The 13,008-nt window shown below is 43.6% G+C and overlaps 1 protein-coding gene across 7 annotated transcripts in view; it reads right to left on the bottom strand.

The window, feature by feature from the left end:
* Positions 1-13,002, bottom strand: part of RALYL (RALY RNA binding protein like) — a 583,573-nt gene extending 570,571 nt beyond the window's left edge. For 2 of the 7 annotated variants that reach the window (XM_019651617.1, XM_019651616.1), the window contains exons 1-2: positions 12,758-12,845; positions 11,875-11,984 (exon numbers count right to left, since the gene is read on the bottom strand). Coding sequence is in view for 2 of the 7 variants with exons in the window: in XM_019651615.1 (XP_019507160.1) it covers positions 11,410-11,452 (43 nt within the window). In the remaining 5 variants the exon portion in view is untranslated. Of the gene's footprint in view, positions 1-11,409; positions 11,664-11,874 lie in introns of those variants that run through there. The other 5 variants (XR_002125025.1, XM_019651615.1, XM_019651620.1 and 2 more) reach the window with 4 other exon arrangements.
* Between the last annotated feature and the right edge of the window lie 6 nt (positions 13,003-13,008).

Genomic DNA, 13,008 nt, shown 5'->3' with positions numbered 1-13,008 from the left:
GGAGAAAAGTCATCTCCTTAAATGTAAAATAAAAAATTTGGATTTTGAGAATGAATAAAATTCCATATCTTCCCGCTCCTTCCAGTGTAGGAAATCCACTAGGCTAGTTGACTTTCACTTGTTATGAACCCAAAACGGTCTTGTCTCCCAGGCGTGCTGTAAACCTAATCTGAGATGATGGAATTTCAATATCTGCTAGATACAGCAAACGGCATCCCCTTTACCAGACTAAAAGGAACTAAGATCCAAAGGAACTAAGGAATAATCCCGATCTGAAGATCTGATAGACCAATGCCAAGCTCACTAGATTAGTCATGGTACCAAGTTCATAACTTTTTTGACATGAAGGGAGAAAAAAGATGGATGTTTGGTTCATTAAGATTTTGAAATGAATTGGTTTTACAGCTCTACACCTGAATCAAAACTGAGGCACATTCGGTCAAAAACCTGGAATCTAAAATCTGGAATTAACATGCTTTGAGTATTTCCAGCTCTCTTCACGGGCATCAGAACCAGAAAATTGATCTCGGAGTAAAGTTTATTTATATTAAATGTATTCATGCATCTTTTTGGGACAGACACATGGTATCAAATGTGTGAAAAGAAAAAGAGAAACTGATTTTCTGTGGCAACTAGATGCCTAACAGCATTTCATAAGGCTGTTTATAAGTAATTAATTCCCTCCCCTGCCCCTTCACTCACACTCACAGGTAACAGTCCCCTCGCGCGCACACAGACACACCTTGGAAACGCCTACACATGCTTAGCTCTGGAACCACCAAATGATAAGAGATGATGGATCAAACTTCAGTGCTCATAATCCCCCATCAAATTCTTTTTTTTTTTTTTAAAGATTTTTATTGGGGAATTGGGGGGATGGGAACAGTTCTGGGGAGTTGGGGGAAGGGGAACAGACAAGTTGCTGTCGTTTTGTTCTTCAGTCTAGTTGTGGAGGATGTTGCTTCACTGGCCCAAGTTGGCACCATCATTGCGCTCTTCTCTGGCGAGGCAGATCAGTCGCCGGCTTCTGGACGGCCGCTCACTGCGGCTGCTGGCCGCTCACGCTGGCTGCTGGCTACACACGGTAGCCCATGGCAACCCACTGCCACAGGGACTGCAGCCCACGCCGTCGCCGGCGACTCATGGCAGCCCAGCTCCAGGTTGAGCTGTTGTTCAGCATCTCAGCTGCGGAGGGCAGTGTCACTGGCCCTCATATGTGGGATCCGAACCGGGGCCCTCTGGCATCCCAAGCGAGTTCTTAACCATCGCGCCACTCGGCCGGCCCCCCCCATCAAATTCTTGATGTTCCCAAGTTTTAACCAAAGATACGAAATCGCTTTAATCTTGGAGACGACACAAATTGTTTAATATTCTAAAACTTGAGGTCTTTCCTTCCATGAATGTGTCATTCTAAACATACTCATTCAAAAGCGGTTTGACTTTCTTTATAATGAGTCATATTTTGTGAGTGGAATTACACAGGGACATTAACCCTCTGATTTAATACAAAATAAGGCACCAACTTAACCTTGAACTTTATTTTTAGCTCTCATGGGATTTATCACAGCGTGCCTGTTCTACACTGAAATCTCCATTCTCATCATACAGAGAATGATGAAAAAGCACATTTTCAAGAAATACTTATTGAATAAGTATTAATATTTTTCAGCCAACTGATCAAGTTTTGGGATCACATTTTAGCAAAAGATGAACTTCACTGGATGTCGATTTAGAGTCTTAATAAAAAGTGAAAGCTAAAACAGAGACAATCAGAGAGCACTTTAGAGATATTTCTCGGCTAATTTCTAGGAAGGAACAAGATGCTTCAAAGAATTTAAAACTGTGACATCGTCCCGAGACTTCTGACCCATCCACCTGGACCTGTGTTACCCTATGTGGTAGCCATCAGCCCGGGTGGCCACTGAGCACTTCAAAGCTAGCGAGTCCTGCCATAACCATCAAATACAGACCCGATTTCAAAGACTTAGTACAAAAAAAGTGGATTATTTTAAAAAATAATTTTATAATGATGACATGTTGCAAGGATCATTTTTGATAGACTGCGTTATATAAAACATTATGAAAATGAATTTCACCAGATTCTGCTTACTTTTTTAATGTGTCTTCTAGAAGACTTAACATTGCATATGGCGGCCTGCTCACGCCATCCCTCCCAAGCCATGAGTCATCAGCTCTTGTTCAGCGTGTCCCCATTGTGTCTGCTCAGGAAAGTCACCTGTCTGATCACCGGACATGAGTTGGGGTCCTAGTTATCATGCAGCCTGTCGCAGTATCACAGTGCTTGTTCAAGTCACCTTTATTGTACTTCATAACAGCCCCAAAGTCCTCCACAGAGCTTCTATTCCAGTGTATTGTTATCACTGTTCTGTTTTATTCTTAGTTATTATTGTTAATCTATCACTGGGTCCAATTTATAAATTAAACTTTATGACAGGTAGGTATGTAGAGAAAAAGCATAGTGTATATATATATATAGGGTTCAGTATTATCCATGTTTTCAGGCATTCACTGGGCACCTTAGAATGTGTCGCCAGCAGATAAGAGGGGACAGTTGTATATCATTGTCCATCCCCCCAAAAAAATCTAAAAGCAAAAATATCTCTGAACTCATTTTATGTTTTTATAGTATTTAAGAGTTTCTAACAAAATATTTTCATTTGAAATTTTGAGTAATCTCAATATATTCCAAAACAAAATTGACTTTCCCAAACAACGGTCTCTATTTTAGGGCATAACGCGGGTATGAATACAAAGTCACACAGTTGTATTAATTGTACCTTTTTACTGTTGTACCTCTTTTTTTCCCTCCAAAAGTTATCATTCCTGCTCATCTCTCAGTTTTCTTCGAGATGGCCCTCTCTAAATCTTGTTGCTTTTGTCCTCCTCTTGGCCCCTTTAGTTTTCCTGCTACACACGTCCCCCGTCTGCTCTCATATATGAGGTCTGACAGTTAAGTTCGTGAACTTGTTGCAACAACATTGCTACCCTTTTCTGATACCAGAGGGGTTACTCATTATGAATTTGTACCAACTGGACAAACAATTAACCAAGTTTACTATTTGGAAGTGCTGAAAACGCTGCGTGAAAAAGTTAGACGACCTGAATTTTTGCCAGCAATTCATGGCTCTTGCATCACGACAATGCACCAGCTCACACGACACTGTCTGTGAGGGAGTTTTTAGCCGGGAAACAAATAACTGTGTTGGAACACTCTCCCTACTCACCTGATCTGGCCCACAATGACTTCTTTCTTTACCTAAAGATAAAGGAAATGTTGAAAGGAAGACATTTTGATGACATTCAGGACATCTAGGGTAATATGATTACAGCTCTGATGGCCCTTCCAGAAAAAGAGTTCCAAAATTGCTTTGAAGGGTAGACTAGGCCCTGGCATCATTGCATAGCTTCCCAAGGGGAGGACTTTGAAGGTGACTATAGTGATAATCAGCAATGAGGTGTGTAGCCCTTTTTCTAGGATGAGTTCGCAAACTTAATTGTCTGACCTTGTACTCCTGACTTTGGAATGCAATACAAAGAGACTGCTGTCAAGTCCCCCAACCTGAGGACCTCTCACGTCACTTGCAAAGAGAGGCATTGCATTCCAAAATTTTCAAGTGCCTTAATAATCTAAATAACCCTAAATAATCATCTCTACTTTCCTGACCTCTGAAAGCGTTACCCATTGTCACTTTTCACAGGTGTCTTTTCCTTCCCTGTGCAGACTATCAGTTCATGAAAACAGGTCCAGTGCCTTGCTTGGTTTTCAAACAACTCAGTGACTTAGACAGAGGAGAATCCCAACATATAGTTGCGGACTGAACACACAGTGTTGGGATTCTCACCTTCACGCCCAGAGCAGAAGCACCACAGACAACTCCGAGAAGGACGGGAACTGGGGTCTCTGGCATCTTGCAGCACAGTGCTAGATGAAGGCATTGACAAGCTGTGTGTTTGAACCTGTGTACTCCCCCGTGTTACCAGAGTAATGACATACCCTGGCGGGGTGTGACGAAGATGGGGCGCTAGACGACTATGCATTTAGAAGTCAGTCTGGTCTGGGGGATGATGTATAAATGGAAAGGGGACAGTCACCGCAGCCCCAGGAGAGGCAGGGACAGCGGCTGCTACCTGCCAGGTAACCCTAAACCTCCAGGAATGTCGCGGATACTTTAGCATATGCTTTCATGTCCTCCTTTCCACCTTTCCCCCTGTCATCCCATATGGACTTAGAAAAGCATGTGAAAGCTTCTCTAAATTACATTTGTACACCCAGCCTCTCCTCACAATGCCAGCTTCTCAGCACCAGCCGCGGCGGCCACACGCCTTCCCAAACTCTAAGACGTGTTCATCGCTCCAGTCTGCTCCACTTTCAAAATCTGGAAATACAATGTTCTCCTCGGACCAAAGCCACCCATCTTTGTATCTCTCTCGTTCCATTAAAACAGCGAGCTTGGGGCCGGCAGAGTGGCACGTTGGTTAAGAGCTGGCTTGGGACGCCAGAGGGCCCCGGTTCGGATCCCACATATGAGGGCCAGTGACACTGCCCTCTACAGCTAAGATGCTGAACAACAGCTCAACCTGGAGCTGGGCTGCCATGAGTCGCCGGCGACAGTATAGGCTGCAGCCCCTGTGGCAGTGGGTTGCCATGGGCTACCGTGTGTAGCCAGCAGCCAGCGTGAGCGGCCGTCCAGAAGCTGGCGACTGATGTGCCTCACCTGGGAAGAGCACAATGATGGTGCCAAATTGGGCCAGTGAAGCAACGCCCTCCACAACTAGACTGAAGACCAAAACGACAGCAACTTGTCTGTTCCCCTTCCCCCAATTCCCCAATAAAAATCTTTAAAAAAAAAACAGCGAGTTTGCTGTGAGTTTTCATCGTGACCTCCGGGCTTTCGCATCTCACCTGTTCCTGGCTCACCCACCACCAGGCACCGCCCTGGCCCCCTCCCCAGTCCCAGCAGCCGACGGCCCCTCTTCCCTACAACACTCACTCTCTCCAGAAAGCCCAGCTTTCGTTTCCCGCTGAGCACACCTTGCTAATCTCCGAATCAGCTGAACCTCGATTCTGTGCTTGTCCCATTCAGATCACAGGCTCTCACATGTTGCTGGAGAAAGGGATGAAACTGTTGACTCCCATGACAACGAACGGTTGTTACTTTTGCCAGGTTTCCCCTTATGGCGCTAGAATCTTTTCAGAGGCTTCTTGCATATTCTCTGCTACATCCGCAAGTTCCTGCCCCATGCAGCTCACCCCAACCCACGACCTCGCACTTATCCGAGGAGACTCAAGTCAGCATCAGATGGCAAGCGCCCTGCAGGCAGGGTCCTCATCGGTGGCATGTACCCCAAATGCCCCCCAGCACAGGGCTGACCCAGTAATGAATTCTTCCTTCCTCTTCTAAAAGGAGACCAACCTCTCCTTGTGCAGCTCCTGACCACCACAACCTTCTCAGAACATCCTGAGATTTGCTCCAGAAAATGACACTCAGTGGCTACCCTTCTCTTTCTCTCCTTTGACACCCACTCCGAAAAAGGCAGGTGTCTCCCCAATTTTGTTTGCCTTTAGATGAGTGACTGGCTTGGAAAGTTTTAATGCAGGCGACTTCCTAATATCTCTTCCTGGCTTCTACTGCGTATCAGTCATCTCATCCAGGAGAGAATGACAGAGTTTCAAATTAGTGATCTGTCCCAAACGGAGCCATTCTCCCACCCCACCCCATCCCCGCCACACCAGGCTCTCCTCTACATATTTTGATTCTCTCTCGTGGTGTTTTATACCGCTCTTTTTCCAGATATCCAGATTCCCAAACTCAAAGGCCGCATTTCATAGCGCCCCCACCTTGGCCCCCCACACCCACTGACTGTACGGACGTGCAGATCTCCTACTGTCTCGGAAATCCATTTCATCATGTTCACTCCCACTGCCTCCACTGCAGTTTATGTTTCCCAACCTTTGTTGAAAAATATCCCCTTTTTCAAGTCGCGAGGCAACTATTTAATAAAGGAATACGTTTTCGCGCATCTGAAGAGGCCTTTAGAAACAGCACCCTAAGATAACAGCTCGCGGTTAGATGTGTTTCGTGCTATATTGACAAACAGATAACACGAGCTTGAAAAAAGTGTCACGCCCAAGTATGTGTAATGGCGAGACCCCAAAGTGGAGATGATGCTGACAGTGAGATGCAGGGAGACAGGGAGCCACCTATATTTATAGAGATGCTGGGAGACACAAGCATGGGCTGTTCAGTGTGTTCCTTGTCACAAGCCTAACTTTCCATGTCACCCTGCAAAACCTTCCCGAGTGGACCGCGTTTTGTACTCAGGAGGCGAGTATTTGGTGAGCGCTTTGCCCAGGGCCTCTGCAAAAGCCACTGCAGACACCGCACGGTGTCCTTCACCAACCACCGCGCCCCGGAGGCCCCTCACCCATCTCCACAAGTGGGGCTCTCTTCAGAAGCCCTGGAGTCCTGGGGAGCTGTGATGGCACAGGAGCCAACCTCTCTGTCAAGACCAGTGAGAGTTTCTGTGTAAATGGTGCCATTTCCTGTCCTTTGTGGCCACAACACTCATTAGGGAAACCTGCCCAAATAGTCACTTTAAATAACGGACCAAGAATGAAGAGAGAGACATTATTTTACATGAAGCGAAACAACTGAACGGACAATTTCCTCTGCACAAATGCAACGTCACTCTACAAACGGAGGCACACGACGTGTGGATTCACACATTCCTGTCCCTCGTCTCTGGACTATCTGTAGAGCGTTGAGCATATTACATATCTCTCCAAGTCCCAGTTTCCTCAAACACATAAAATAATGATGATACCACCTATTCATGGAGCGAAGAACGACAGATGCGTATTTACTTGGCCCATCGATAAACGGTTCGTCCTCCTTTTCTTTCCCTCTCGCCAAGAATTCATGAGAAATTAGCTTTTCCCTTCTCCAGCCAGTTAACAATTTCCAAACGGACTCAAAAATAGGGTGCTCCTGTTTTGAGTTAGCATATGGCTCTCAGAATGTGTATAAATATTTTCTCCAAACACATGGGTTATGTAAGAATGCAATTAATTTCGACTGTTCAAGTTTAGACAAACTATTCAACGACAGCATTCTAAGCAGAGAGAATATGATGAACTAAATGCAATTTTGTGAAACACGTTTATGCAAACCTCTAGTTTTTCTTTAGAGTGAGGGTGCTGAACGATGCAGCCCAATGCATCTTTCAGAAAACAGGACAGGGGTCCCATGTTCTCACTAGTTCTCTCCTTTTCGATTCCTACATGACCCAAGAAATCAGTCTCTCAGCCTTGACCCCAGCTGAGGGGTCTCCAAGGTCAGGCCAGAAGGCATTTAACCCTAAACATTAACTCAGGTTGTCCCCACTGCTCTGCTTGTGACTAGGAGTGCTTAGAAAAAAACAAATCAACAGCTCTATGTTTTCCAGGATTCAGATCCAGAGAAACAGCAAGCTAATGCAAAACAGACAGACAAAATCTTTCAATTTATGGGAGAATTAGAAAAACACAAAATCAATTTTCCACAGTGTAAGTTTGCAATGTAACATACGTCTAACAAAGCAAACCACCACCAACAACGAAAACATTCCCCAATATTTTCTTGAAAACTGAAAAGCTATGAGAATAAGCAAAACTATGAAAAGTTGCCAATAGCTGGGTTAGATATATGTATTCCACAGGTCAAAATTTAATAGTAAAAAGAATAGTGATGACAAATGCTATACTTATATAACACTTGCTAAATGTGTAACTAGCTTTAGGTACATTCAGAAATCACCTATTACTTACATTTCATTTAACAATTACTGATCTCAAAAACCTGGTGTAGCGAAATGAACTGTTCTCCTTGTCACAAGTGGGAAAGTTTATCTTATCACTGTCAACTACTGAGAGAAATCTGTTAATTTAAAAAAACCATACTAATTATGAAAATGGAATTATAAAAGCATTTCTGCAAGTCACTAGAAGTAGCAAATTATAATAATGAAACAATAAGAAATATAAAAATAATAACAATAACATCAAATAAGTGGTTTTTTTTTTTAATTTGTTCTTGATTACTTTCTAGAGGTCCATAAGTGGTTTGCATAAAAATCCATTAATCCCTCAATTTTTTCATATATACACAAAATAGGATTTGCTTAACGGCAATGCGATCAAATAAGTGGAAAAAAATAATAACAGCATGTTTTAAAGTCACTGTTCATCACCACTAAAAAATAAAAAGTTTTCAAAGTCAGAGAGGAGAATCAATTAATTAAACTGTAATTAAAAATGTTTTCCTCAATTTCCTTCTCATCATGCAAACAATTCTAAATACCACCCTCACTTCTCTTCCACTTCCACCGAGCTTTACCTGATGTGACGCACAGTGTAATTAGTTGCCCAGAGTTTCAGCGAGAGTAAGTTAAGCAGGGCCGCCCTGGCTCAGGGATGCTCATGGGGGTAACAGACTTAGGAACCCTTCCATGTATTTCCCACTAGCTGCTTTCAAAACAATGACTATTTTACTCAGGAAACAGTTATCGATATAGCACAGAATTATCTTAGCTAGGAACATTTTTTTGGTCTATCAAATGTATGTGCATTATTTTTCTAGCCCATTATTTTTATAGTCCAAAGGTGTCACGAGTTTGCATAAATACAGCTCTTCTAACCACTTGCCTTTTGTAAAACTTCAAGAAAATAAACCCACTGTATTTTTTTAACAGGCAATCCATCTTCTATAGTTAAGAATATGACAGAGTGCCTTTACAAATATGGGTTGGAAAGTTCCCCCCTTATATATAACATCACCATTTGACTGCTTCATGCAGAGCAAGATATAAATCAGTGTGCTGCTTGCTTATAACCAGGTAAGGAGGTCATATCTCTCTCTCTCTCTCTCTCTCTCTCTCTCTCTCTCTCTCTCTCTCTCTCTCTCATATATATATATATATATATATATATATATATATATATGACATGATTAAATGTTTACTTTTCACGATGAAAATTTCTTCATTTAAAAATTCTTGGACAGACCACACACTCGGGACAGAACTCCAACTAGGGTTTTCTTTTTTTACTCTGTTCAAAATTGGGATAGAAACTGGGAAATTAATTTAGTAATCCAGGATTTTTCAAAATGTCCAAATTCTGGCATCCCATAGAAAAGTTCTGGGATATTTAACAGGTTGCTTTAAGTTTGTGATGATTTCTTTGTTGAAATTCACATAATAAAATACTTGATTAAATAAAATATTTGAGGCATTTTATTTGATCAGTTAGTGGTCCAATACCCAATTTCATTTATGTTTTCTTTCCCTCATCACCACCCCCCACCCCCCAACTTCACCTCCCAGACCCCTCTGTCCTTGCAACATTTGATTTCTCTCTCTCTCTCTCTCTCTCTCTCTCTCTGTATGCAGTTGAAAATTATTTGCATGATGAAGTTGTTCAGAATACGGATGGGTTGCTTGCTGAATGAACGTACAATGTTATTTTCCATGACAAACCAGTAGGCGGTGCTAACTCTAGGATACTACATTCACAGATTTTAAACCAAAAAGCCTAATAGGTGACCTGTTTAAAGAGTTGCAGATTCCCCAAGATGATGCGTGGAGGAGAAAATTTCAAAAATTTGGATGCAATATATAGGAATTTGCCAAAAGCATTAATACACTGAACAATGAATATTAAGTGAAAACCTAAGATGACGACAGCTTCTTACTAGGATCCTTATTTATAGAATTGAAAGCACAACTAAGTATTTGTTCCCATGTTAAAACCCTATGAACATCTTCTGCCCCATTACCTTTCAGCCTCATTTGGGGACATCATACAGTACAGCTCCAGTTGTGCCCCCATCTTAAGACACAGCACCCCCACCTTAAGGCAGCAACTGGTCCTCAAGCAAAACTCTGGTTTGATTACTCAAGTTTTTTTTGTTTGTTTTTTCTTTTTCAGTCAGTCTCTTTTCAAGGAACTAAATGATTTACATAGCATACAACCTGCAATGAACTATTACACATGGGCAATATCTTGCATTTTTTAAATAATGAGCATTTCTATTTTCACACATTGTTATGGTAAAAATGATTTAGAAAAACCAGAATGTTGCAAGCGGCTCTTTACATGTTTCTGTTAGCTGTTTAAACTACAAGACAGACAACACTGTAGCAATGTGCTCACTGCTGCACACAAAACTCACAATGTGAAGTTGAGTAACAGTATCTGAGTCAAATCTCAGAACTGTGTCCTATTAGGATACCAAGTCTGCTGCTCGGCATATAGGACCTAAACTATCTTCCTCATGTAGATGCAACAGGACTTTCTAAACAGAGAAAAGCTACCCTGGTACAAAAATAACTCCACTGCAACTTTCAAAGACCTCTGATGAGAAAGCACACCACGAATTAAAAAAAAATACACAGAACTTTCTAGATGTTACAATAAATTTTAATCTTCTATAAATAAACAGTCATTTGCACTCCTCTCTCTATTAACACAAAGAGTAAAGAAATACTACAGGCATAAAGCTTTGCATTCTAGAGTGAGGTTACAGGCTGGAAAACGCCAGAGCGTGTTATTAACCCGTTTGTCACCGGCCCTCCTGTGTGTTGGAATTCGTTTTTATGTCTATAGATAGCCTAGAAGAAAACTTAATCTGAGGTAAAAAGTTATTCCATTTGCTTTCTATTCATTTTAACAGACTCCAAATCACATACACACGATACATTGAAGGCTGAACTTTTCATTTAAGGAAAAGAAAGAAAATCAAAGCTTCAAAATCAAATCATTTAAATTACAGGTACCATCCAGGTTTTAAGATTTGAAGTATGACAAGAAATGTTTGGACAGCAAGTTTTCCAGCAGATTCTGTCACTATGCTCAGTACAAAAAAGGCTTTCTATTACCAACTGGTTCATCTCCAAAAAGTAGTGGTAGGTTATACTGGAAGCAAGTCACAGGACAATTAGAAAACATCACAAACTCCACAGAAAACATTCGACACGTATTGTAACGCTACCAACGCGCAAAATCACCACCATCACCAACCCCTGCGCCCGGCTGTCAGGGTGAAAACCTTTGGAACCACCGTCAGGTGGTCAAAAAAAAAAAGGGAAAACGCTGCCCCTTTAACACTCAAGTAAAGGGCTATTTTGTACCTTGGGGCTGTAGCCTCATTAACGGAAACGAACGGTTTCGTCCTCAACGTGATGCCCAGGTGCCCACCATGGAGAGTTAAGTGTCCTCCCCACTTCCCCAGAAGATGTCCGCAAGCCCTTAAAACCAAGCCAAACACCAAGGCAAGGCACGATCCAAAGACAGCGCCACTGAGACAGCAAAACCCTTCGGAAGGAGCACCCCGGCGGGGAAACACCTACTGCGTTGTTGACTCCGGGCGCAGCGCAGGAGCCGGAGTTGCATGCGCGGGGGCTGGCGCCATCCTCAGGGGTCCGGGAAGGTCTCCAGCTCCCGGCCCGCGTGGTCCGCGGCCAGCGCCTCCCCATCTCCCGGGCGCTCCGTGGGGCCGCCCCTCGGGCTCTGCGAGTGGCCCCTCGGAGAACTTACAGGGCCCGTGGGCGCCGCGTCCCCGGCCGCCGCCCGCCCGCGGCGCAGACGCCGCCAGCCGCCGACACGACCTGGGCGCAGCCAAGGCGGGGCTGTATTTTGCGCACATCCAAAAAAACGATCGGGGAGCAGGGGACTTTCCCCAGCGCCCCGCACAGCCGTCCGCACCGCGGGCGCCGGCACACACACAGACAGACACACAGACACACACACACTTCCTCACCAGGACCAGCGTTGCCATTGCAAACCCGGGAAACGCCTCCAAGGGGACCCAGTACCTGCTCTCTGCAAGCTGCTCAGCTGTTCACTTCATCCTCCGTTGACAAGGAAACCAAACCGCACTTCATTTTTTTTTTGTTTGTTTGTTTTTTTCCAGAAAAACCTTCCACTGCCATTATTTGAAAATTGATTTACGGGGAGGGGAGGGGAAGGAAGAAAGGATAATATAGATATAGATATCAGGATATCTATCATAAAATTATCTCGGTTTTTTTAAAAAAAGTCAAATGTGCAAAAGTCATCGTTAATTTATAGGAGAAAAAAGTATTTTGCTTAAAAATAATCCCAGTAACCAGCTGCAAGAAAAGTTTCATGTTATCAATGGGTATCAAAAAACAGGAGGGAAAAAAAACGAATTTGCTCTCACCGGCTCCAAAAAGGGCACCGAAAAAAATTAGAAAATAAACGTCTCTGCTCAGTGGTTTGTACCTGTATCGCAAAACCACAAACTTGTAAACACTGCGTAAAATCTCACCTATCCAAAAATCTTATCAGAAAAAGAGTATGCAAAAAAAGAAAAAAAAAGAGTTAGAAACATGCTTTTTAAATATTTTACAAAGGAAAAAAATAGGCACCACACTTCACATCTCTTTTTCCATAAAACCAGTTGCATCTTTCGGTGGGAGTCGCTCCCGCGGGCACGGCCGCCACGGACTCCCGGACACAGCGCCTCGTCTACCGAACCATCGCATGCTAGAAAAACTTGGATTCAGGAAAAGGCTCAAAACCATGCTCCTCCAGCTTTCCCAAATACAAACAATAATCAAAGAAGTGGAAGAAAAAAAAAAAGAAGAAAAAAAAACCCAAAAAAAAACAAAAACAAAAAAAAAGGACAAAAAAAAAAGAAGAAGAGGACAAGAAGGCCACTGAGAAGGTACTCACCGAGCGGGAGTAAAATGTTGGAATAAAAATGAGATTTGGTATAAAATACAGTATGGCGGTGGGAGAAGGAGTGAAGCGCGTGTTTCCTTCGGTCTCGGCCTCGGGCACCGACACGTGACGGGAGCCAGGCCGCCTCTCGGGCCGCGGGGACCAGGCGGCCGGGGGCGCCCACGGAGCCGCTCCGCCGGCGAGGCTGGCTGGGCGCAGCGCGCAGACGAGCAGGGGCCCCGCGCGGGGCCGAGCGCACGGGC

The sequence above is a fragment of the Hipposideros armiger genome, unplaced genomic scaffold, assembly GCF_001890085.2.
Source record: "Hipposideros armiger isolate ML-2016 unplaced genomic scaffold, ASM189008v1 scaffold_163, whole genome shotgun sequence".
NCBI classification, from domain to species: Eukaryota; Metazoa; Chordata; class Mammalia; order Chiroptera; family Hipposideridae; genus Hipposideros; species Hipposideros armiger.
This window is presented reverse-complemented; position numbering and strand designations above follow the sequence as displayed.